This window comes from Panthera uncia, chromosome C2 (assembly GCF_023721935.1).
Source record: "Panthera uncia isolate 11264 chromosome C2, Puncia_PCG_1.0, whole genome shotgun sequence".
Lineage (NCBI taxonomy): Eukaryota > Metazoa > Chordata > Mammalia > Carnivora > Felidae > Panthera > Panthera uncia.
This window is the reverse complement of record NC_064810.1, coordinates 154,340,053-154,366,912: the sequence shown is the minus strand read 5'-3', so window position 1 is coordinate 154,366,912 and position 26,860 is coordinate 154,340,053. Positions and strand designations below refer to the sequence as shown.

Here is a 26,860-nt window from a genome sequence, read left to right as displayed (position 1 = left end):
TCTTTGTCCATTCATCAGTCAGTGGACATTAGGCTCTCTCCGTACTTTGGCTAGTACTCATAATGCTGCTATAAACATTGGGGTGCGTGTGTTTGGATCTTTGAATCTGTATTTTTGTATCCTTTGGGCAAATACCTAATAGGAGCATGCGACTCTCAATCTCAGGGTTGTAAGTTCAGGCCCCACGTGGCATGGAGCCTACTTAAAATTTTTTAAAAAATTACAAAAAGAGCCCAGGGGCTCATGTCACTACATTGGAGTGAGCAAGGCAAAGAAGAGATAGTCCAGAAACGTAACAGAGGAAACGGGAAGGCAGATGACGTGGGGCTTTTCAGGTCACGGGCAAGACTTTGATATAACCCTGGGTGATGCGGGAGCTGCTGGAGGTTCTGAGCAGAGATGGGCGGTCAGAAGTATGTGTTGGTGGGGCCACTCTTGCTGCTGTGGTGACACAGACCGGAAGGGATAAGGGCAAAGGCAGAAAGACCAGTTCAGAGGCCGTGGCAGTGATCTGGGACGGCAGTGACAGGGTCCTCGGCCAGGGTACTGAGTGTGCGGGTAGCAGAGGTAGTTGACCGGATGTATTTTCGAGGCAAAATCAGGAGGACTTGATGACAGGTTGCAGGTGGGATCTGACAGAAGCAAGGCATCGAGGATGACCCCCACGTGTGGCCTGAGCACCGTAGAGAAGAGAGCTGTCATTTGTAGGGTGGGGCCATTGTAGATGAGTCGTGGCAAACAAGGTCTGGATAACACTGTAAGAGCATTATGTCTTTTTTAAAACGTTGACCGTCAGGAAGCATACGCAAAGGATAATAAATTACGCTCATTTAAAATTTTTTTTTTAATTTTTTAAATGTTCATTCATTTTTGAGAGAAAGAGAATGTGTGAGTGACTGGGGAGGGACAGAGAGAGGGGCACAGAGGTCCAAAGCGGGCTCTGAGCGGACAGCAGCAAGCCGAGTGCAGAGCTCGAACTCCCAAACCATGAGATTGTGACCTGAGCCAAAGTCGGAAGCTTGACTGAGCCACCCAGGCGCCCCAGGTATGCTTACTTTACATTGTAGTCTTACAGGAACACCGTATCTTAAATTTATTCATCATAAACATTTTTGGATAGAATGTTTTTCTTTTTTTCTTTAGTGATTTAAATCTTAAATTCTTCACCTTTTTCAGCTCTTCTACAAAACAAGGTGCCTCTGTCTCTGCTACAAATTGAAATGTAAAATTCATTTGTTCCACAGGTATCTTTCGTCCCTCTTATGCATACTCATAAGATCCCAGTCCTGTGGGGGGAGTAAGAAAGTGCCCTGAGGCACCATATTATTTTCTTAAACGTAAGTAAAAGATGTGAAAACTGAAGCATAAGGACCAGACTGAAACAAATTCCACTGGCTGACAGTTTTGGCTTCTTGACTTGTGTGTGCATACATCACATACTCCTCTGGAGTATCTGTCACAGAATGGCAGTGTTTTGGTTCTGTGATCTGAAATGATGACATGAAAAGAAGATGGGAAGAAAATGTGATGCCTCTCTTCTGATGAGTAAGAAAGCCACTCTGAGGTTTTGAAGCAAACCTCAATCAAAGGGTTTTGATGTATGATTTGGGGCTTCCCTGGAACCCGGGTAAAGCCCTGGAGATGATGACATCTTATGTAAACCACCTGCCCTTCAGTCAGTTCTCTAGTGAAATGACGTCAAGGGAATCCAGCCTGTAGGGCAGTCCCTGGGCCAAGCAGGAAAACTGTCCTTACAATTAAAGCCGTTTTCATTCGAATCTGATTTTCCCATGGAAAAAAACAATGTGAGAGAGAATTTTATTCTTACCAGGGATCCAACGTTCAACATTTTATAGAAATTACCAGGCACATTGGATTTAACTATAACTATTTCCAACTATAAATGGCATTCCGTGTATACAACTTAAGCTGTAGTAAGAAACCCAGTTCCCGGTTGCGGACTTGTATCTCACACTGTGTCAGAAAGCTGCTTTTGTTTTGCTGTTAGTTTTCCTAGAGCAGATCAGAGAAACTGCTGTTGTACTTTGAGAATTCAGAAGAATTTCATTCAGATTTTTACCACCATCTTTGAAAGAGACTTCGGACAAGTTGGTAAATTGTTTAGAAGCGGATTCAAGAACAATTTTCTGAAAAGACTTTCTCCTCTAAATCAGCTGAACCAGCCTGAGTTTCAAATACCTCCCTCAGCAGTGGTGGAAAATATATACCAACACAGCCACAGGGGTAATCACGGAGGTAGCAGTTATATTCCCATCCGTTTCATAATTGTTGTTTACACTTCTGAGTGGAGGGAGCTCGTGCTTTTTTCTTTGGTTCCTCTGCCTTTGGCTTTTGCGTCCGTTTGTATTGATTTTTCTGCCCTGCAGATCGCCAGCACTTCGTTGCACATTATCGTAACAAGACTCAGAAATTCAGTGCGAATGGCAGCCATCGTTGGGCCTGCTACACGGTACAAAACTCCTTCTTTCTCAGCTGTGAACTGGCCTCAATAGAGTGCAGCTTTTAATAGGATGCGTTGCTGGGCAGTGATGAGACCTTCGCTTACATGACAGCATTGAAAAATTCAGACAGATCTTAACCGTGGGGGCAGCTGCAGCAGCCGGGATTGGCCTAAAGGCTGTTAAGAACTAGTCCTTTTTAATTTTGTCAGAGATGATTTTGTAGCCACCTGAGAAAACGAACTTTTTAAATGTTGTGGTCGTAGCTCATTTCCCTGGGCCTAATGTGCAGTCCTTACCCGCCCCCTGGTCACGTGGCCTAGCTCTGTCTGTCCCCATCTTGCTTACATTGACCTTGAAGGGGCAGAGAAACTTGCTTTGTGACTTGGGAGCCGGCACATTTGATCTCGGGGCCTACCCCTCTCCTCATCCACTGGGATGAAATTTGTGGTGGACTATTTGTAAGATGTGGATTTCCCCAGAGGAAAAGGATTGGACAATACGAAAAGTAGACGTAAATGATCAAAGTAGAAGCTTCCTCTAAGTATCTGAGGGTATTTAAAGGTGTTTAAACCACTAGAGGGAGCCCACATTGTTCTGATTTCTAAAAACTATAGTGTTTAATAGCTTGATTTTATTGGCTGTGGAAAAGGATACCTTCTACCAATGATTTATGGATGCATAGTTTCAGTGATCTCCATCAGCTTACTCTTAAGTTGGAAATGGGAAATGGCCGGGTCCAGACACTGTCTACACTGGTGATCTTGTGCTCAGTATCACAGAACATGGTGTGGGCGAAGTGATTTGGGCAAGGACCTTGCTATGGCTCCAGGGTCCCAGGCTTTCCCCTTCCCCTTCCCCATAACAGTCCCTGCCATCTTCCACCCTCTTCCTGCCAACACCCTGGCAGATTTAGTCCTATTCAGTGGAATGTCAGCGATATGTAGCTGTGGGCTGGGCCCTGGGCCCTGGTGAGTAACATAGCCATCCTCATTAGCCCGGGACTCTGAGGCTCAGGTGCGCCCGGGTAGCGGGTGGTGGCCTCTTTCCACCTTTCCTCCCTTTGCCTCCCCCTGGAGCGCTCTGTCCCAGTGATTTTGCTGATCCCTTCACCCCTCAGATTTTCCACGTTTTCTGTCTTGATGTTAATGGAGTTCTGTTAGTGTTTCTTATCTGCGGCGGGCCTTGTGCATAGAAAGGATTACTCAAAATTACTTGTGTTTTAGTACTCAAGTTATTGAAATTGTGGATGTAAAAGACAATGTTTCTTATGCTCAATTTATAAAGCTTGTGTTTTATTTGTAAATCTAGTAAATTTTGAATCACAGTCACCTTCATTAATATTCTGATTAACATTCAATAAACTTATACATAAGCGCATTAGGGTTCGTTAAACGATCAACCTCCACACAGAATTAGTTAATTAAGTTAAACTTTACTTGCAGACTTTGTCTGACCCGAGCATGCCAAAGAGCTTGGCAAAGCATCCTTGGACTCTAACAAGCTGACTCTTCTGAGCAAAGAGCAACGCAGATCAAATATATCTAGCTCGTTAAAGTAGGTTTGACTCTGTTAAGCACGTCAAGCACGTTAGAAGAAGAAAAAACACAAGATAACTCAGTGATGTTTAGAATATGTGGCTGTGACCTTCTGATAGGACATAGCCAAAGTCGTTTACATTCCCTGCTTTACCCCAGGGCTCCTTATCCCCCCAGAGGGAACAGAATTACTGTCACAGACCCACACAGAGCTGAGGTTAGGAACTTGACGAGGCTGGGCCAAGGCCCAGGACTCGGAATGCTTCCAGTATTTCTGCCAGAGCCAGTTTATTGAACCCATTTGCTAGGAATGGCTTTTATAGTAGTAAGACTTTGTTCACCCATTTAAAACATTTTGGAATTTATAAAACTCGACCCCTTCTACTCCGGATATGACTGATTTTGTTACTGAGAACTTTGGGTTAATTCAGTTCCTCACACACCACCCTCCCCAATCCTGCTACAAACCTTTTGCGGGATTTTTTGGTTCCCCTTTTATTGGTTTCTTTGACCACCGTTCTACGTCGACCTATAGGAAGTCAAATAGACTGGAAGCTTATCCAGCCTTTCTAAACCTTCATAGGTTACCCCACCCCAATCCAGAACGCATACGCGGAGAAGACTAAAATACTTGTTGTGATAATTTCTGGAATGGGTGTGTTTGTGTTTGCATGTGTGCATGTGCACACCTGTGCACACACACATCCTAGCTAATGCATCTTTTCAGGTCTGAAAGATAAATCCTGGCCTCAGGTTGATTACGTTCAAGGGTGGTTTTAGTGTCAGTATCTGTAGAGTTAGACTTTGGGATAAAAGCTGAATATATCGCAGCTCCACATCCCATCGATCCTAAGGGCATGTTTTCTCACTGTCGCGCCTCTGAAAGTGACTGCATGCAACGGTGGCTGCCATCGGCCAGCACGTGGGCAAATTGAACGCCTCTCCTGGTAGCGCGATTGGCAACCACAGCCCCTCCGGCTTTCAGCACAGCGGCTGTCGAGCCCCCTTTGAAAACTGGAAAGTGAGCCCCGGGTGGTGCACAAAACCCGTCTTTGGCTCCTGCCACTGAGCTCAGGCAGAGAGCATCAGTGAAGCTTCGAGTGCAGGCCAGCTGCTCGGAAGGGCTGCCGGGTACGCGGGGGAGCACCCCTCCAGCCCCTGCCACACCCCGACGCTGCTGGGCCGCACGAGGTGGCTCTGCCCCGGAGCCCAGAGCCCGGAGCCCTGAGCGCCCTCGACTCCGAGAGGAGAGCGATTCCCAAGGGTCGGGCTCTGGATGTGGGCGGAGACATGAGGAGCGGGCCAACGGCCATACCGTGCTCTGTGTTCTTACGTGCCGCGGGAGAGTGATGATTTTAAAAGTCTTCCGAAAGGAGTTTTAAGAGCCCCTTCAAAAGGGACTTCTAGCTGGTGAGAACACACTGTGGAAGTTTTGGGGTGAAGGGAGGTGGTCGCGGGATGTGGGGTTCGCCTCCTGTTCTCATCTCTTCCTCTCCAGCACCCAATTTTTTTTGCACTGCTGCCGACTCCAGCCTCCGTGCTTTGCAAGTTCCCCCTTCCTCTGGTCAGTGGCTCTCCTGGCTGCCTCCCGGAATCCTACCTCCTCCGCCGCCACCGGGCCCTCCTTGGTAGGTGCCTCCCCATCTAGAGCGTTTCTTTATATCCAGGCTCCTTGTTTGGAGGCATATAATCGAGCCACGCTTGAGTACATGTTACTATGGAAATGTTTTGTGTTTGCTTCACGCCCGGATTCCGCACCGTAACGGACCGTAAGCTCGTTGTGACAGGGTCTGCGTCTCCTGTGTTCCTGTCATTTTACCCAGAGTGCCAGCATCGCAGTGCACTCACTTGACAAATACTTGCTGACTTTAGCTGGGCCCCAAATTTTAATAGAAGTCAGAACTCTGAAAACGTTTAATGAGAAAACCAGGGCAAGTGCTTCCCCTCCCCCGTCCCCAGTGGTTTCTCTCCGGGAGCTCCGGGACTCTGGTGACGGAGGCTGTGGGCCAGCCCCTGATTGTGCCTGGGCTGTGATTTTCCCCTCCTTCCTCCGTGTTCCCCACCCCCTTCAGCTACTCTGGTCCGGGAAGTTACTCCAGCGCGCCAAGCGCCGCAGCCTGAGGACCCTTGCCCTGCAACCCGCCTGCTGGTGAGGGGACACGTAGATCTGCCCAGGAGCTTCCCAGCAAGTGGGAGGGACAAACAGCAGCCCCATCGGCCGGCAGGGCCTTAGCCTGCTGCACCCACGCCCCTCGCGGCACAGAACGGGAGTCGGTACCCGATGCTCAGGAAGAGAGACGTGAGCAGGGCGATTGTGTGTACCTTCAGGTCTTTGAAGGTAACTACCAGGTTGCCAGTGACCTGACTCACAGCTGAGAACTTCCTCTGGTAGGGACAACACGTGAGTCATTCCACAGGAGAAGTACAGAGATTATGCAGCAAAATTAGAAATTAAGCATCAGCATGAAGGTCTGTACCACGAATGTCACTTTAGGGTTCTCGGATTTCCTGTTTAGCTCAATTTGTATCGCTTGTTTCCTTCTTTCTTTGAATATATCATAAAAGCGGTATGAGAAATACTATATTTGGGGTGAATTCTACGGTTCTGCCAATGAATTTGTCGCAGGGGGTCGCTGCCCAAATAACAGGCTCACGAGGGTCCCTGGGAGGGCAGAGGGCTTGTGGCAGGTGGCAGGGGTCACAGGGAGCCTGAGAAGTGGCCTCTCCCCTAGCCCTGGGCCTCCCCCTGCTGCGGGAACCGGAGCCCGGAGGAGAGGCCCTTCTCCTCTTCCGGGATTGGTTGCAACAGCGACACGAGTGAGTCTCGTTTTGAGTGCTTGGTGTCCTATCTACATTTATATTTACATTAAGCATTTAATTCATTTGGAAATGATTTTTGTTTTTGAGGCAAGAGTCCAACTTCGTCTCTCCCACAGGAGTATCCGTTTATATTCATACCACTTATTAAATAAGCCGTCCCTTCTAGCAACCTGAAATCTTTAGCATATGTTTCAAGATTTTCTATGTCACTGACCTTGCGGTCTCTTTTTGAGCCAATCCATATCGTCTTAGAGCCGTTAAAACAAGTTTTAGCATTTGGTATGGCAAGTTTTTCCCTACAGTTTTCCCTCCTCCGTTTTTCCCCCTAAAGATTTGTTGGCAGTTCTCATACATTTATTTTTCCATGTGAACTTTAAAATTATTTAGTTCAGTTTTAACAAAATCCATTGGGTTCTGAATGAAATTGTATTAAACCTGTATATGAAGTTTGGGAAGATTAATACTTTGTGATAAGTTTGCTCATCTAAGGACACTGTATTTAGGGTCTCTGTTTATCACCATCCTATTACCTACCCTTCAATAAAAATGTATGGATTTCTTCATATAAGCCCTGTACCTCTCTTGTTTTCCTTTGGTAATCCATTGCTTTTATTGTTTTCATGAGTAGTATTTTTCTAATCAATTTCCATTTCTAACTAGTATAAAGAAAAACCTTTTAAAAAATATTTGTCTCCAAGAACTACTAAGCTCTCTCATTAGTTATAACTGTTAGTTGTTTCTTGGGTTTATACTCATAGCTGTAATGCAAATCATGCTTTCTCTTCTCTGCCAATACTTACACCATTTATTCTGTGTCTTCTGCCATGGCATTAGCTAGGGCCAAAACAATGTTGACTAGTAGACGTCCTTTAGTCTTGATGTAAATGCTGATGACCTTACTGTTGCACCATTTAATAGGTTGTTTGCTGTAAATTTGTAGTAAATGGCTTTGGATCTTATTCTATTTTAGGTAGTTTGCTTTGCTTGCTTGTTTTAATTAGGAATGACTATTGAATTTTATCAAGTTTTTTTTAGCCTCTGTGCCTTATTGGCAGGGTTTTTATTTGTTCACTTTTTAAAAATGCAAATGTAATAAATTATGCTGCTAGTTTCCTAATGGTGAGCCGTCTCAGCAGTCCTGAAATAAACCATGCTTGGTCATGTTGTTTTATTCTGTTAATTCACTGCTGGATTCTACTTGCCGGTGCTATATTTAGAATTTTCGCATCTATATTTATAAGTGAAATTGTCTGTAGTTTCCTTTATCAGGTTTTGGTATTCAGTATACCCTAGATTCTTAGAATGAACCAGGGGAACTTTCCATCCTTTTCCATGGTCTAGATCAGTTTTATTACATAGCAAGTATCTGTTCTCTGATGCTGTCTGCTGCCCAGTGTTGTTGTTGTTTTAATTTTTTTATGCTTATTTATTTTTGAGACAGAGAGAAACAGAACAGGAGTGGGAGAGGGGCAGAGAGTGAGGGAGACAGAATCCCAAGCAGGCTCCAGGCTCCAAGCTGTCAGCACAGAGCCCGACGCGGGCTTGAACCCACGGACCGTGTGATCATGACCTGAGCCGAAGTCGGACGCCCAACCGACTGAGGCCCCCGGGCGCTCCAGCTGCCCAGTGTTAATGAAGGTGTAGGGTAACACCAAGCTTTTTATCTTTACCATTATGATTTAAAAATAGGATCCTACTGCTCTAAAATGTTTTTTCCCCTGTCTTCTGAACTGCCATATATATTATATATATATATAATATATTTTTTTTTTGCTTGTTACTTTGCTTGAAACGTGAAAACATAAAAAGTTTTAGAGTTTCAGTAATTTTTAGGCTGAAGGCTTATTGCAACAGGAAGGAACGAACGGTTGAAGGGAAGAACTATACACATAGCATCCAAGGCTTTTGTCGTTGCCTAGTTGAAGATCTGAAAAGGGGGAGGGCCCTAGATTTAGCAGGAAAGAGAGAGCAGGGCTAGTTGTGGGAAGCCTAAGTCCAGCCCCAGCTCCCTCACACTAGGTGGCTAGAAGCAAGCCTTCCCTGAGCCACAGGCTGTTTTTGCCTCACCCAGGTGTCACGTTCCTAACTGCTGAATACGATTGCCATGAGGATCGGGAAAAATAATACCCACGGGCTTCAAGATCCTCAAAGCACTATGTTGATGCAAAGGGTACTTTTATAGGATTATTCTTTTCAGATGATTGTAATAGAAGACCTCATCAACGAAAGGACATTTTTATTTGTAAACATTTAGGTAGTTGTTGATTTATTGTAAGACAGTGTCTTTGATCAGGACCACTACTGACCATGAGATAAAAAAACAGGTTTTAAATTTTGTTAAGTAATTTCACTTTTAAAGATGTTACACTATGCCCCAGTGAGCCAGGCCAAATAACACTTTAACTTCCTGGTGCCATTTACAGTATTTATTTAGAAAGGAAACAAAACGCGAGGTCATTTATTTTGTAGGTGTCCGTGCCCTTTCTGCCTTTCTTGTCCTCATAGAGAAAGGCCTTTTCTAAGCCCTTTGTTTGGTTACCTGGAAATTAGAGACTTATTAATTTATGTTACTTATTTTTTATTTTTTTATAGCAAAATGCTCCTTTAGCACACACGCGCGCGCGCGCGCACACACACACACACACACACACACACACACCAGAAGAGAAAAATAATTTTCTCTAGCAGGTACTCACAGTACCAGCTGATGGAATCAAAACATGTTTTGAGTACCTGAAATGAAAGTTATTGAAGACTTCATTTTATCAAACCGTGTAAGAATCCCCACGGTATTATGGTGAAAATGCACTGCATCCTCCTTTGTCCCCCTGTGTCTTCAGTGGTCACCCGAAAGAGTATATAATCCGCTCTCAGCGCATAGCGGGCCCCTGCTCAGCAGTGCACCAAGCTGCAAACAAAGTCCACATAATCCACGGGTCATGTGCTCTGGGAGACAGTACAGCCCTCCCCTCCCCTCATTCATGGACAGTCTTGACTGATGAATCCATGGGGCAGGGTCAGGTGCTGGGGCCGCTGATGTTAGTCATCTGTGTCTAGTGCACGGCTGGGAGGCAGGCCGAGGGCTGAGTGGTGCCCCTGGGTGCATCAGCGAGAGCAGCTACACGGAGTATAGTTACGGAAGTGTGGCTCCCCTGATGAAATCCCGTCTCACGACGCAAGTTAAAAGAACGAAACATGCCGCCTAAAGGAGGAATTGCAAGATCCCCCAAATTCTATAAAAATACATGGTTACTACACTCACTGAGGAAAAGGCCTGGGGTCTGGAAGCAGATCTTTCTTATTTTGGGTAGAGTCGCTTAGGAAGTCATTCTGTGCACAACACATGAGCAAAGAGGAAGAAGGGAGTGAGACATTTTTCTAAAGGAACGATCGTCTTGTTGGATTTCTGCTTTGTGGTGTTCGATGGTGATCACTCATCAGTGCCCAGAGCACAGGAAGCTGATAGCATATGATCATGTGTTCCAAGAGAAGATATAATTAAATAATTCTTGAACATGACCAAAAATTGAATCTCTTAAGAGACAGATTCAATAAGCAGTCTCCTTCGCTAACATCGATGTCTTAGTTATTGGATTGCCTGCCCATTAGCCATTTCTTCTGGAAACTAACCCCCCCTCGCCCCCATGCCTGACTGCAGCTGTGTCCCCACCCTGTCCTGTTCCCTGCCCAGTGGTGAGCACATGAGCACACAGCCTAAGCTCCACTGCACCCCCCTTCCATGGAGGGTTTGGAATCGCCACCCAGGGTAGCCTGTCTGGCTGCCCTGCTGCACGGGGGACTTGTATACTCAGGAGCTGTTGTTCTTTGCCCTTTTTGCCACATGGTTTGGGAAGCAGAGAGACCCCCTCAGAAGGCAGAGAGTGGCCAGAAGTGGAACTCAGAAAAGAGCAATCTTCAGGGGCTGTGGAAGTTTAGCCCGTTGATCCGAGTGCGTCCTCCTGTGTCGTTCTGGAAGGCATGGTTACCCTGGGAGCAGTTCCTGGAGCAGAGGTGTTCAGCAAGTAGCTGGATTCCCCCCCGGGGAGAAGGTGGCATAACTTAGATGATTGTGCGGATGCTTCCGACCCTGAAATCCCATGGTTCCCTAAAGGCACAAGTTAGGTATCGCTCCTAATTTAGAAGCGTAGATTTTATACCGTAATTTAGAAGCTAGATTTTATAAATCCTTCTGCTTATAGTTTATACCGTAATTTAGAAGCTAGATTTTATAAATTTAGAAGCTAGATTTTATAAATCTAATTTAATATAAACCGTATATTTATATTTATTTTTATTTTATATTTATATTTATTTTATATTTATTTATATTTATTATATAAATATAATATAAACCGTAATTTAGAAGCTAGATTTTATAAATCCTTCTGCTTATAGTTGACCGGGTATATTGTTTCCCCTTTTTTAATATTTATTCATTCTGAGAGAGAGAGAGAGAGAGAAAGAGAGAATCTCAAGTAGGCTCTGCCCTGCCAGTCCAGAACCCATCATGGGGCTTGAACTCACGAACTGTGAGATCATGACCTGAGCTGAAAGCAAGAGTCGGACGCTTAACTGACTGAGCCACACAGGTGCCCCTCAGTTTCCTTTTTAAATCTTATTTTATGTTTTGAAAGTAATGCATAATCATAATTTTAAAGCCCAATATTCCTTTAAGACAGAGTAACCGGTCACTGCCCTTTTCTAGTTTCCTGGAATCAGTGACTCAATATTCGAGCCCTTTCTTCTGCTAGTCACCTCTACCTTTCTACATAATGTGTTTTTCGGTTTTATTGACTTCCTACTTTGTAACACGATTGTTGTTTTAAAAACTTTTATCTTTATTTATTCTTGAGAGAGAGACAGAGTGTGAACAGGGGAGGAGCAGAGGGAGAGGGAGACACAGAATCCGAAGCGGGCTCCAGGTTCCGAGCTGCCAGCACAGAGCCCGACGCGGGGCTCGAACTCACGAACGGCGAGATCACGACCTGAGCCGAAGTCAGACGCTCAGCTGACTGAGACCCCGGTGCCCCGTGATATGAATGTTTTTACACCCACCGTACACTCTGTTCCTCCAACCCCCTAATGTAGTTTTACGTCACAACTTTTGGTTAAATTCTTTAATGTGTCCGCAGATAAGCAGGTAGTGCGCCATAATTATGTTCCCTTACATATAACAGAGTTGATAATTGCATCACTTTTTATTCGCTTCGTTTTCCCTGTACCTGTTACTGGTTCTTGAATGTGCTGTGCTGAAGCACATCCGATGACCCGTCAGTGTTGTGCCTGGTTGTTTTCCATGCAGAGGTCGGGCCCAGAATGGGAGCTGTCCTAGGTCAGTTTGGGCAGGGTCGCTCTCGAAATACGCGACACGCTTCTCGTCCTCGTTTCCAACCTCTTGAGGATTTGCTCTGCTTTGTTCCCCATACCTTGTCTTAATCTGCTTCCTTGTTTTTGCAGATGCATGAGAGAGATTTTGGAATCTTGCATGAAAACATCTTCATTCCCGTTTTTCCTCCACATGTGGAAGGCACTGTTTTCCTGCCTGCAGCTTTGCTGTTGAGAGGCTGACACCAGCCTGTCCCCCGTCTTTCAAACATGGCCTGTTCATTCTCTCCAGAAGTTTGCAGAGTCTTCTCTTTATCCCTGATACTTTGAAATTTTATAGTGATTCTTTTGTAGTTTGGTGGGTTTTTTTTTTTTTGTTTTTGTTCTTTCTGAACAGTTGAACGCGATACTCAAAATTCCTGTTCTTCACTTCTGTGAAATGTCTTGAATTATTTTTTTGGAAAACCATGGTTTCCACATCTCCTATCTTCTCTACCTCTGGGCCTCTGTTGCATTATCTGGACTTAGCGTTTGTTGTGTGTTCCCCCCTGCCCTGGCCCCCGCCACCCTGTCTCCTTTTGGTTGGTTGTTTTGCTTTCTTTTTGTTTTTGTCAATTTGAGAAGACTCCCTCAACTCCTTTCTGATTCTGTCGAATATATTTCTATGGTATGTTCAGTGTCCAAGAGCTCTGTTCTGTTCTCTCTGTGTTCCCATCGCTCTTTAAAAATAGCATTCTGGGGGTGCCTGGGTGGCTCAGTCGGTTGGACGTCTGACTTCGGCTCAGGTCATGATCTCATGGTTCATGGGTTCAAGCTCCACGTCGGGCTCTGTGCTGACAGCTCAGAGCCTGCAGCCTGCTTCAGATTCTGTCTCCAGCTCTCTCTGCCCCTCCCCCACTTGTGCTCTGTCTCTCTATCTCTCTCAAAAATAAATAAACATTAAAAAAAAATAGTATCCTTTACTTTGTCTCGTGAACGCTGTGTCACATCTCGGCAGTTGTCTTCCATTCCCCGCCTTGTCTGTGTCTCCACCTGAGCCCCCTCTCAGGCGATGACATTTGCCTAGTCCTAGCTTGGGTCTCTCTGGCTGGAAGGGGCCTGGCTCTGAAAGGCGGGGAGGTGGCCCCAGGAGCCCTGCCAGGCCTGGCGGCCGTCCTCCTGAGCTGCCCGAGGCCCTCCTCGGGGCACTGCGGGCTGGGAGGACGTGAGAGCAGAAATGAGTTCATCTGTGTGTGCCAGAAGCCTGTCACACCTGAGTTGCATTTTGAGCTTAACCATTTGGTAATTAACTTTTGTCCTCCTCAGTCTATTCAATACTGATCACTTAGAAGTGCCTGCAGCTGTAAACTTGGCTTTTTTTTTTTTTCCCTCTCTTTTTTTAAAGCTTTCTTCAAGGCAAACGTAGCAATCACATTTCACTAAAGGTTGTTCTCTGGTTCTTTTTTATCTTTAAGTCCTAGAATTTTGATGTTTTTTTGCTGCTTTATTGAAATTTGGATTGCCAGATTCTGTATTATTTCGTTAAAGTTTCAAATTTCTTTTTTCTTTTACCTACCTGAAGAAGAAAGTAGCAACAAAATTGAAATGCAAATAGGATCGTGAGGCTAAGAAACTTATAGAGAACATCTAAAAGGGACAGTATGTTCTTATCCAGCCTCGTAACATGAAATACTTCATACAGTTGGTCCCTAAATCTTGTGCTTAAGTTCTCCTCTCAGCCAAAGTAAAAAGGGAAAGGTAGCCCATCTCTTTTGTTATTAAAATAAAGAATCATAAATCAAGAAACAGACTCAACTACAGAGAACAAACCGATGGTTACTGAGGGGAGAGGAGTGAGGGATGGGTGTAACAGGTGACGGGGATTGAGGAGGGCCCTTGCGATGCCACCGGGTGTTGTGTGGACGTGTTGAACCACCGAATTCTACACCTGAAACTAATATTACACTGTATGTTAACTAGCTGCAATTTCAATAAAAACTTTTTTTTAATAAAAAGCATAAAATTCTTCTTCAGGGAAAAGTAAACCCCAAGATGACCTTATTAGATAATTCTTTGATTAGGGAACCTTGATTGCTGAATGATCAATGTCCTCAAGATAGTTTTAGAAAATGTGCATAGTAGGCGATTCAATATAGTTTCAACATAGTTCAATATAGTTTCAACATAGTTCAATATAGTTCAATATCGTTTCAATATAGCTTCAACATAGTTCAATATAGTTTCAATATAGTTCAACATAGTTCAATATAGTTTCAACATAGTTCAGTATAGTTTCAATATAGTTCAATATAGTTTCAATATAGTTCAACATAGTTCAATATAGTTTCAATATAGTTCAATATTGTTTCAATATAGTTTAATATCGTTTCAATATAGTTCAACATAGTTTCAACATAGTTCAATATAGTTTCAATATAGTTCAACATAGTTCAATATAGTTTCAATATAGTTCAACATAGTTCAATATAGTTTCAATATAGTTCAACATAGTTTCTGAAGTGCCTTAACTTAGTAGAGGCGTTGCCTCAGGGGGCTGTGAAAATACTACTGCGCACTTGGCTTTGCTTTTAGGCGCTCTCACCTTGAAATAGAGATAGAATTTGGAAGCCTCATAACTTGTGTGACTTCTCAAGCTTCTGCCAGGGGGTAGATCACCGTCATTTATTTCTGAATTACCTGCCACGTAGGCCTGGTGCCAGTGCCTCACGGGATTGAAACTGGGAACTGTCGTATCAAGGACGAACACAGCGCGGAGGTGAGAGTTAAGCTCTTACTGAATGAATTCCTTGTGCGGGAACACCTGCCTCCAGGTAGAAGGCCTGCCTCCATTCCGGCAGGCGGGAGGCACCAGAGTGAGCAGAGCCACCGTTAGGCGGGAGCTGCGGCTGCTCCCTCACCTGTCGGAGGGGGATACAGCTCCTGCCTGGGGGACGGCTGGGAATTCATACGCTTTCCGAGCGGGCTCGGTGCACGCGAAGCGGTGTGTTAAAGCACAGCGTGCAAGGCAGGACCGCTTCCCAGGGACCGTCTGTGGTGAAAGGGCTTCAGAACTTTCCTTCGTCGCCCACCGCACGTGCCTGTGCTGTGCAGCGCGGCTCGTCTGTCGTCCGCCACAGTCCGAGGCTCCCGTCCAGGCGCGGGCGATACTTCCTGTCGTGCTCAGAGCCAGCAGCGGCATCTTTTGTGCCAAGACGGTGCCTTGTCCGAGCAGGAAGGCCGCGTCCCCTCGCCCTCCTGGGAGCCGTGTGCCTGATCACACCCTAGCTTCATCCGACAGCGAAGGGAGGTGTCAGGACGTTCGAGATGAGGGGTCATTTGTCATCAGGTCATTCCCTCCCCGTAATACAGTCCAGGGTCTGAGGAGGTATCCGGGGCTTGGATCCGTGTCGAGATTATTCCCTTTGATTCCTAAATGGCTTTTATGTGATGTTATGTTACTGATTTGACACTTAAAAAATAACCACCGACTATTCTGAGCTGTTTTCTTAATACAAAACTGGAGGGTAATCGTGGGAGGATCACGTCCTCTTTCTTTTTCTATCCGGCAGGAAGTAGGTTTGCCATTTTTTATTTCTTCTTCCAAAATCCATGCTGTGGTCACCCATGAATTCAGATCTAGACCTTTTTCCTTTTCACAGTTAATTTTGAGTTCTCTCATTATTTTAATGTTTATTAGTGGTACGGCCCGCTCAGGCAAAATTGCACAAAGTGATCTCACTCAGGATTTCCTGGGAAGATGGTGAAGTTAGGGGAGAAACCAGCAAACGTTACCAAGAAAAAGGAAAGTTAGGGGGCAAATTACATCAGTACAGAAACAGGGCGCTCATGGGGAAGTGGGGCCTAGCGCAGCCGACAAGAATTGATGGGTTTTCACCTGATAGAACAGGTGAAGGAAGGAAGGAAGGAAGGACGGATCGACTTCAGGAAGACACCAAGAACCAACCCGTGACTTCCCTTTCTGAGGAAGTTGGTGCAGTGTCATGAGAATTAACTTTAACAACTTCTAGTCGACTGCTGCAAACCCCGCTCAGTAGAGAGGCCAGGGCAGGCCTAGGAGAAGCCAGGATCCTCTTCTACCCAGGATTCAGACACATTCAGACACTGGGGACGAGGATGTTGCCACAGTAAGCCAGAGCTTAGGGACAACCATCAGGCCTACTGACAATTGTTTTTTGGAGCTTTCTTTTAGTATTTAGTTAGGTGTGATTAAGCACATGGTAATTGTAGGAGAAAAGTAAATAAGCTGAAAAAGAAATCCATCACTCAAATCTAATGCCAGAGAACAACACATTATAAAATAACAATGAGTAAACAGCGTATCAAAACATAGAAATCTGAAGTAAGCCAGGTAGAATAAATGTGAGATAATGGCCGTGAACATTTCTGGAGAAAAGAGTGCAGCGGTAGTAATTTGCCCTATCATAGGATATAAATCCACAGGAACTGGAAAATTGTGGTGCTGGCACCAGAGCAAATAGATAAATGGAGGGGCACCTGGGGGGCTCAGTCGGTTGAGCATCCGACTTGGGCTCAGGTCATGATCTCGAGGTCCGTGAGTTCGAGCCCCGCGTCGGGCTCTGTGCTGACAGCTCGGAGCCTGGAGCCTGCTTCGGATTCTGGGTCTCCCTCTCTCTCTCTCTCTCTCCCTGCCCCTCCCCCGCTCATGCTCTGTCGCTCTCTCTCTCTCAAAAATAAACAAACATTTAAAGAAATAAAAAAAAAAAAAAATACATAAGTGGAACAGAACAAAGTCCAGGAACTGTTAGAAGTACAGACATACACAAATTTGGTATATTTTATGATAGGTATTTCCTGTCAGTAGAAGATGATGCATTGGTTATTGAATGGTGGTGGGACAACTGGCTACCCATTTAGAGGGAATGGGTAAAGGTCGAGCCCCTCTTTAAATTATACGCTAGTTATACTAATAATACATTATTATCTAGTTTCAGTAAAGTTATAAACATAAAAATGAAACCCATAAAAATACTAGAAAGAATTATAGGTGAATGTTTAGCTAACCTTTGGGTGGGGAGACCTTTACTATCTGAATGGCACCAAAGGAAGAAGTAACTGTAAAAGAAAAGACTCACAAGTTCCTTACGCTAACATAAAGTTCAGGACTGAAAGGGAGCTGCGTATCCAACATAGGTGACGATTAAATGTTGGCCCCTTCTTCTAGTGGTGTCCCTTGCCACTATAAAAATAAAACTGTATACAAATCTTTATTATGGGAAAGATGGCCACAATAATAAATGAGAAGTGAAAAACTTGTAAATGTACGTATTTGCATGTATGCATTTCTGTAGGAAAAGGCCTGGATGCAATCTAGATTTAACAACAGCAGTTTTTAAGTTAAGATTTGGATGATCTATTCCCTTTTTCTTTTCCTGCATCTTTTTCATTCTTTTCCCATAGTGATTATGTATTTAATCAAGTATAGTTGAAAACCAAAGGACAAAACAGTTTCACAAAGTAATTGGTGATAATAAACTTGGAGAGAAAGCAGAGCTTCGCGCTTCCCCTTGATGAGACCAAATAGGCCTCTTAAGGGAATTTTGGAACCATGTGTCGTAACTGCGGGATAACTGAGCGGCATTGGGTAGCATCGTGAGTCTACACGTAAATTTCTTTCAACGTAAAAACGAAATGCTTACATTCCTTCCAAAATAACTAAAAGGCTATATATATTTTTTAAATGTTTATTTACTTTTGAGAGAGAGAGAGACGGTGTGAGCAGGGGAGGGGCAGAGAGAGGGAGACACAGAATCGGAAGCAGGCTCCAGGCCCTGAGCTGTCAGCACGGAGCCCGACGCGGGGCTCGAACCCACGAGCAGTGAGATCATGACCTGAGCCAAAGTCCGATGCTTAACCGACTGAGCCACCCAGGCGCCCCTGGAAGATTATATTTTAAATTGTCATTTCTCTTATGATAGTTGATATTTGATTTTTTTATACATTCATTCTTTTCAGCCAGTGTTTGTTTTGTCTAGTTCCTCTGAATTAAGCAGCAGAAAGCTGTTTTAACGTACAAATTTATCATGGGGAACCAAAATTAGTGAATATGCCTCTTAATGAGAGCTTTGGTTTAGCCATTTTAAACTGTTTATAAATTAAAAATGGAATCCAGGAGAGATTGTTTTAGCCCCTTGTCCACCCAGAAGCTCTCAGCCGCCAACACGAAAACGCCTCATTTCTAAGGAAATGTTGCCCTTCCTGCCTCAAGTCCTCCAGGGGTTTATTGACTTGGAGAAGCAGCATAGTGGTTTTGGATGATCAAGGCCGATGGGCTCCTTTGACCACCAGTTTCTCTTAGGCGTCATGACGTTGGCAATCTCCTAATGGGAACGAGGCGGAGAAGAGAAAAGAGAGCTCAGATTTTCTCTGTCCTCAAACCTCTCCCTCCCCCTCACTCCTAGCAGCCACCGCCTTGCCTACAGCTTTGCCTTTTCCAGAGCGGCACAGAAATGGGATCGTATAGTTTATAGCCTTTGAGCCTCTTTCTTTCACCCAACGTAACATTTGAGATTCATCCGTGCCACTGCATTTGTGAAGAGCCCCTTGCTGTGCACAGTAGTATATGAGTGTGTGGATGCACTACAGTGTGTCTGTCCGTGTTTCAGAAGAGGGATATTTTGATTGCTTCCAGTCCTTGCGATTTTGCGTACAGCCGCCGCAAGCATTTTCCCACTGCTTTGTGCGAGTAAAGGTTTTCATTTTACTGGGGTAAATACCTAAGAGTAGGATTGTCGCGTCATGTTAAGGAACTCTGCGTTGTTCCTTACATTACAGCCGCCACCCGTTGTTCCCATGTGGCGGTGCCATCTTGCCTTTTCCCACCACAGCGTGTGAGGGTTCTGGTCCCTCCACGCCCTCACCAACACTTTGGTGTCAGTTTTTGTTCGTTTGGCCACGCTGGTGGTCGTGTCGTGCTGCAGCATTTGCATTTCTCGAGTGACGAGTGATGTTGAGCATCCTCTCAGGTATTGATCTGTGACCACGTGTTTCCTTTCATGAAGTGACTGCTGCAGCACCTACTTTTAGCTACTGTGTTCATGTAGACGTTTCACTGTGTCGTGTAGACATTTCAAAGTGTTGATCTGTCTGATTGTTTCCTTAAGGTGTGTCTGTCTTTTTTCTTTTCTTTTTTTTTTAAACTGGTCTTCCTGTCCCTATAATATGTTAGAAGTTTGGTTTACAGGCTTGATTAGATTCAGTTTAAGCAATTTGGTCAAGCACATTTCGCAAGTGGTGTATATATGAGGGATTTAAAAGATGCGTCGGAGCAGATTGAAAGGCACACCTTGATGATACCACCCTAACACTGTAGCAGCTTCCCCAAAAGCGGGAACGGCTGGATAATGTCCTTGACTCTGCGAGAGGGACAGCTGGGATCAAACACAGGAGGACAGGTTGGACCTCAGTGCAGAGGGAACGGATGGTAGAGGGTGAGGGTCCAGCCAGGTGTGGGAACAGGTTGGGGGGGGGTGGGACTCACCGATGTCCTCTTCTGAAAGCCTCTGTTCTCTCCCCAAAATAGCAAGGTTGGTGCTGACAGTACATAGAGACAGGTGTTGGAGGCTTGAAGACCAGGGAGCAAGTGTAGAGTCAAATGGGGGAGCGAGAGACTGAATGGACCAGAGTAAAATGACACAGGCCAGGCCCTAAGAGCCCTCTTGAGGACATGAGTTTACATGGAGGTCACCTGAAGTTGTGTTTTCCCCCAACCATTGTTGTGAGTGTATTGTTAATAGTTGGACCAATTTTGATTAATTGTGGGGCCTCGCTTTTGGAAATTTTCTCAAAATGTAGGAATGTATCATCTACAGAAATGTCATTAGCAAAACCGGTTGCAGTTTAGAATTTTAGTCCCTAGATGTTCACCCCAAAGCCCTGGATACCTGTCCTCTGCAGGAGACGGACGTTAAGAAGTTTCAAATGAAGAGGAGAAAATCTTGCAAGGAATAGTCCATTTCCTAAGTGTAGAATTTTGAAATTTTGAAACTTTGTGCCCACCAAATAGGAGATGTTCTATGGCAAATAAGGGAAAAAGTAAATGTTTTATTTATACTTGATTTCTTAATATTTCTTTTGAAATTGGACATACTTTCACTGTTAGTTAGACCTGGGATTGAATGTTTGATGTTACTTTAAATAGGTTTCCAATTGGGGAAAAGTGTTTTCTGAATATTTTCTGGGCCATCACAACAGTGTTATGTAAGAAAGAAAATCGTTATAATATTCTTCTAAAAATACTTCAATGGAAAATTATCTTGCAGTTAGAATATGTCCGTTTAAAGATGTAACATTAAAAACTCTGCAATCTTGATTTACAATGTATTTTTTACATTAATACACTTTATTTTTTAGAGCAGTTTAAGTTTTATAGAAAAATTATATAGAATATTTATATTTACCACGTAACCCCAACTCCCCTAAACAGTTTCCCTTATTATTAACATCCTGCATTAGTGTGGTAACATTTGTTACAATTGATGAAACAATGTTGATACGTTATTAACTAAGGTCCAGAGTTCACACTAGGGTTCGCTCTGTGTTGTACATTCCGTGGGTTTTAACAAATGCCAACTGCGATGTATCCACCATTAGAGTATCATATGAAATGGTTTCACCATCCTCGAAAATCTCCTACGTGTCACCTCTTCATCCCACCGTCCCTCCCACCCCCAATCCCCTGGCCACCATCGATCTTACTACTGTCTGTACAGTTTTCCCTTTTTCAGAATGTCGTATAGTTGAAATCATATGTAGGCTTTTTTAGGTTACATTCCTTCACTTACTTAGTAAAATGCATTTAAAGTTCCTGCGTGTGTTTTTGTGGCTTACTAGCTCATTTGTTCTCATCACTGAATAGTACCCCGTTGTGTAGATGTACCGTGGTTTGTGTATCCAGCCGTCTACTGAAGGACATCTTAGTTGCTTCCGATTTGGGGCAATTATGAATAAAGCTGCTCTAAAGGTCAATGTAATTTTAAAGCTACAGTTGTAATTGCTGATGCTTTCCTTAAGCAGCACTGACATTTGATAGACCTTGCTTTGCCTGATTACTCACAGTAGGTCCAAGAATGTTTGCAGATGGCACTGGCCATCTGGAGCTTAAATCCACATGAACCTGAAAGAATTGTCGGGAAGGCAGATCATGAAAAGAAGCCATTTGATGTGGGACTGAAAACCCACCTGGAGGTCTAGCGAAGAGATTTTCACACCACCACCACCACAGCGTAAGCTGCTGGGGTTGCTCTGCTCGATCCTGGATGCCGTCATGACAACAGTAAGCGCAGAGACGCCTTGTGAGCTCCGAAAGCTTGATTTGCGTTCAGAGTCTGTGTGGGGGAGGGAAACCCTGTAAGGTCTCTCCTTCTTTCTACAGGCCTTGGTCCACGTGGAGCCACGTGCAGACGTGCCTGTACATCTTTCACTGGGGCAGCCTCTGCCACCCGTGTGCTCTGTCACTCTGGCCCCTGCACAGGGACTTTACATTCGTCCACGGCATTTCCCGTTACAGGACAGTCTTCTTGATGGAGGGTGGTTCCTTGATCCACCCTTTCAGCCCTTCTCGGGGACTGTGTGTCACGCTGGGCTGCACACTGGGGAGACAGCGGTGACCGACACAATTGTGGGAGTTAGGAAACTGACGTGCACAACGGATCAGAATCCTTTAGGATCACTGCCCATCCAGCTCAGTGCCGTGGCCGTTTTCAGCTGTGATACTACACCATGCATATGAGAAGGCACTGCTAAAAATCCTAAGACCTTCTGACCGAAGCAGGGGAGTAATTAATTTTGCTCTGAAAGGACAACAGCAGTGGGTTGCGCTATTTATAATTAAAACTTACAATATGACCCAAAATGCTTGCCTTACAACTCAGAAGAATGCATATGCTCGAACGGTAAGAAGCCCATTACCGTGATGAAAGCTGAAAACAAACATACAAAGTGTCAGTGTCTTCCTATTGATGGGAAAACTCTAAATTCCTCCGTATCTTATTTTAATTCTCTGAACAGCCTGGTTTATGCATATCTCAATCTGATACAGTTGTTATTGCAGAGAAAGTTGAGAGTTCAGGATTCACTGCATCATTCTGTTGTGCAGTCCTCTTAATCAGTTTTTGCAGGTATAATTTGCATACAGTAAAACACACTCATCTTAAATGTTGCGTTTGATGGGTCTTGACAGTTGTATCCCCCTATGTAACTACCGCTACAAAACGACTTAGGATATTTCCGCGTCTCCAGAAAGTTCCTCCTTCCTCTGTGCAGTGAGCCTCTTCTACTCCCCGTCATAGACCATCACTGACGTGCTTTCTGTCACTATGAATTACAGTTGCCTGTTCTGGAAATTTGTATGAATGGAACAACTCTGTGAATACTGCTGGCGTCTGGCTTTTTTATTTAGCATAACGCTTTTGAGATTCATCCACATCATTGTATGCAGTGGGTTTCTTTTTATATTGCTGAGTAGTATTCCCCTATCTGAATATACTACAATTCTCTTACCCACTCATCTGCTGATGAACGTTTTGGTTGTTCCCGTATTTTTACTATTATGCACGAAGCTGCAATGAACATTCTCACGTGCTTTTTTCATGTACCTCTGTCTTTGTTTCCCTTGGGTAAATACCTCAGGGTACATTTGCTGAGTCGTAGGGTAAGTTTTTGTTTAACTGTGTAAGAAACTGTCAAACTGTTTCTGAAGTGTTTCTAACCTTTTACTCTTTGACCAGCATGAGTTGTGAATTGCAGGAAGTCCACATCCTTGCCTGTATTTGAAATTGTCGATATTTTAGTTTTGTTTTGTTTTAGCCATTGTGACAGTTGTGTAGTGATGTCTCCTTGTGGTTTTAATTTGCATTTCCTTGGTGACTAATTATGTTAGAGCATCTTTTCATATGCTTGTTAGCATTTTATACATCTCCTTTTGTGAATGGTCTGTTCAGTTATTATGCCCATTTCTTTTAATGCGTTGTCCTCATTACTGAGTTGTAAGGGTTCTTACAACTTGTAATGTACAAGTTGTATTCTGTCCATAAGTCTGTTGTCAAACATAGGCAGGAATTTACTCCCAGTCAGTGACTTGCCATTTTATTTACATGTTTTTTTCTGAAAAATCTTCCATTATGCCATGGTCCTGAAGATTTTCTTCTGTATGAATTTTCTGGTTTTAGCTTTTATGTTTAGCCAGATCTATGATGCATTTCAAGTTAATTTTTATATATAGTATGAGATAGAGATTGAGGTTCAATTTTTTTTTTTCCTAAATGGCGTCCAGGTGCTACTCTAAACATTTGTTGAAGAAACCCTTTTCCATGTATTGATTACTTTGGCATTTTTGTCTAAATTCAAATAATCGCATATGTATGGCTCAATTTCAGGACTATTTTGTTCCATTTGTCTGTATATCTAATCTTCATGTTTTAAAGTTTTGTTTTGTTTTGTTTTTTTAAATTTTTTTTTCAATGTTTTTAATTTATTTTTGGGACAGAGAGAGACAGAGCATGAACGGGGGAGGGGCAGAGAGAGAGGGAGACACAGAATCGGAAACAGGCTCCAGGCTCCGAGCCATCAGCCCAGAGCCTGACGCGGGGCTCGAACCCACGGACCGCGAGATCGTGACCTGGCTGAAGTCGGACGCTTAACCAACTGCGCCACCCAGGCGCCCCCATGTTTTAAAGTTTTAAGTGGTTTTAAGTCTTCATATCAGACATTATTGGTCCCAAACTCTGTTGTTATTTTTCAAAACTGTTTTGCTATTCTAGGTTTTCTGCATTTCCATCTGATTTTTAGAAATCAATTAGCTGATTTCTAAAAAAAAAAAAAAAAAAAAAAAAGTATTTTGGGGATTGTGGGGATTGCATTGATCTATTAGATCAATTTGGAAGTGATTGACTGACATTTGAACGATATTGAGTCTTCTGATCCATGAACGTCGTGTATTTCTCTGTTTATTTAGGTCCTCTTTAACTTTATAGATTTTGTTGTACAGAATTTACATAGATTTTGTTAAATTCACCCATAAGTATTTTATGTCTCTAGGTTCTGTTGTAAATTGTATATTTATATCAATTTCCAATTTTAATTACTAACATATAGAAAGAAGACTTAATATTTTCATGATCAGATATCCTGCAACTTGGCTAAATTTGCTTATTAGTAATAGTAATTTCTTTTTAAAAATACATTCTTTAGAATTTATTGTGTACACAACCGTGTTATCTGCAAATAAAAACAAATGTTCTTCTTCCTTTACAACCTGTAGGCCTTATATTCACTTTTCTTGCCTGATTGCACTGGCTGTAACCTCCAGCAGAATGTTGAATAGAAGTAGTAAAAGTTGACATGCTTGCTTTGTTTTTGATTTTAAGGAAAGGCAGTTAGGTTTTCATCGTTTGGTGTACTGTTAGCTGGGTTCTTTTTTTCCTAGATGCCTTTTTAAAGATTAAGGAAATTTCACTCTCCTTCTATCTTACTGACTACTTTCACCATGTATGAGTATTGAATTTTGTCAGAAATTTTGTTTGTGATAGGTCAGTTTTCTCGTTTTTTTCTGTTAATGTGTTGACTTACATTAATTAACTTTCTGTTGTAAAACCAGCCTTGCATTACTGAGATATATCCCACTTGGTTATATTTTATTACAGATTGTTAGATTCAATTTCCTAATATTTTGCTAAGGATTTTATATCTATTGTAAATAAGAGATATTGGTCTGTAACTTTATTTTCTTATAATTATCTTTGCCAAGTTTTGGTATCAGAACAATATTATCTTCAATTTCCTTTCCCTTCCTTTTTTTTCTGAGAGAGATTGTACAGGATTATTTGTTTTGTTTTTTTTTTTAAATTGATATTATTTATTCCTTAAATGTTTGATATAATTTTCCAGTAAGACCATCTGAGCCTGAAAAGTTTTTAAATTATGAATTTAATATCTTTATTAGATACAGGGAAGTAGTCACATTTTCTATTTCTTCCTGAGTCAGTTTTGGTGATTGGTTCTTTTCAGCAGTTTGTCTATTTTATCTAAGTTGTTAAATGTCTTAACATAAAGTTATTGATGTTACTTTCTCATTATTCTAATTTTTAGAGAATCTTTAATGATAACTCCTTTCTCAATCCTGATATTGGCAATTTCTTTCTTCTGTTTTTACTCTTATTCAGTTTAGCTAGAGTTTATCAATTTTATTTTTATTTTCAAAGAACCAACTTTTGATTTCATTGATTTTCTCTACTGTTTGTTTTCTGTTTCATTGATTTCTGAATATTCTTTTAATATTCTCTTTATTCTGCTCGATTTGGTTTAGTTCTTTTTCTAGTCCTTCATAATTCTATATCATGAAAGACTTCTTAGGCTAGATCCCCTAGCTCTTCTGTTGGAAGTTTTCATTTTTTTTTATTAGCAAAATGAATTTAGTAATCCATTAAAAGGGTCATACACCATGCTCAAGTGGGATTTATTCCATGAATGCAAGAATGGGTTGTTGAAGTTTTCATTTTGGCAGTCATTTATTAATTTTGTAGAACTCTTTCTGGTTTTCTAATTTTTCCTTTTTCATGAGTATCTGTTCTTGCAAGTGAATGCAAGGTTTTCTTAGTTCTCTCTGGAGCCGTCCTTGAAAATAAAATAAAAACCTCTGTGAATTCCCTGCATGCTGTTTCATCATCCTAGACTCTTTCATCTATTTTCAGATTTCCAGAAATTTGTAGAAATATCCCATGTGCTCACTGTGTCCTTCTCATTTCTTCGTTATTATGGAATTGTGCCTTTTGTATTTCTTTGCTGTTCTTTGGATGGTCTCTCCAATTGGATGTGAGAGATACATGGGAATCTTCTCTTAGACCAATATAGTTCATTCCTTTTTAGCTGCTCTACATGGTAGCTAGTCTGTGATGTGCCTGATTTCTAATCCCGTGCTATGGCTTACTGGCTGTGTGCCCTTGGGCAAGTTATTTAACCTGTCTGTGCCTCCCTCTTAAAACAGAGATAGTGGGGCGCCTGGGTGGCTCAGTCGGTTGGGCGTCCGACTTCGGCTCAGGTCATGATCTCGCGGTTCGTGAGTTCGAGCCCCGCGTCAGGCTCTGGGCTGATGGCTCAGAGCCTGGAGCCTGCTTCCGATTCTGTGTCTCCCTCTCTCTCTGACCCTCCCCCGTTCATGCTCTGTCTCTCTCTGTCTCAAAAATAAATAAACGTTAAAAAACATTTTTAAAAAAACAGAGAGTCATACCTCCTTCATGCGGTTGTTGTGAGGACTAAGTGAATTACTACGTATAAAGCCCTTAGAACAACTTCCAGCATACGTAAGCCCTACGTAAAGGTTTTCTGTTTAGGTTGTAGCCTAGATTTTTGTGCATACCCTCCAGTTGGGTCTGTGTGCACCGTACTGAGATCGGGGTCCCAGCTTTAGTGTTTACGCTCCGGGCACATCGTGAGAGGCTGTCCACAAAAAGTTGACATTGCTGAGAGGAAACACACATGCATTCTGGATTTTCATAGAGATTCCACATCACTCTTCTACTGTTGTACCACCATTGGTAGATATGGGAATTCTCTGTTGTTCATCTTGTTTCTAACCTGATAGACAAATGAGGATGGCTAATGCACTCCCATCCCTCAGTTAGAGAGCTATGGTAATAATTAAATAAACACATTAAATTAAATTAGGTTTGTATTTCGAATCCTTAATAATCTTGAGGTGCAGAG

At 43.0% G+C, this 26,860-nt stretch overlaps 1 protein-coding gene across 4 annotated transcripts in view; it reads left to right on the top strand.

The window, feature by feature from the left end:
- The window catches only part of ANO10 (anoctamin 10), a 225,618-nt gene that overhangs the window by 108,852 nt on the left and 89,906 nt on the right, over positions 1 to 26,860 (top strand). The window contains exon 10 of one of the 4 annotated variants that reach the window (XM_049629101.1): positions 12,275 to 13,077. The exons of the other annotated variants lie outside the window; for them this stretch is intronic. Within the exon in view, the coding sequence (XP_049485058.1) occupies positions 12,275 to 12,385 (111 nt within the window). The 3' untranslated portion in view covers positions 12,386 to 13,077. Of the gene's footprint in view, positions 1 to 12,274; positions 13,078 to 26,860 lie in introns of those variants that run through there. 4 annotated transcript variants of the gene reach the window in all.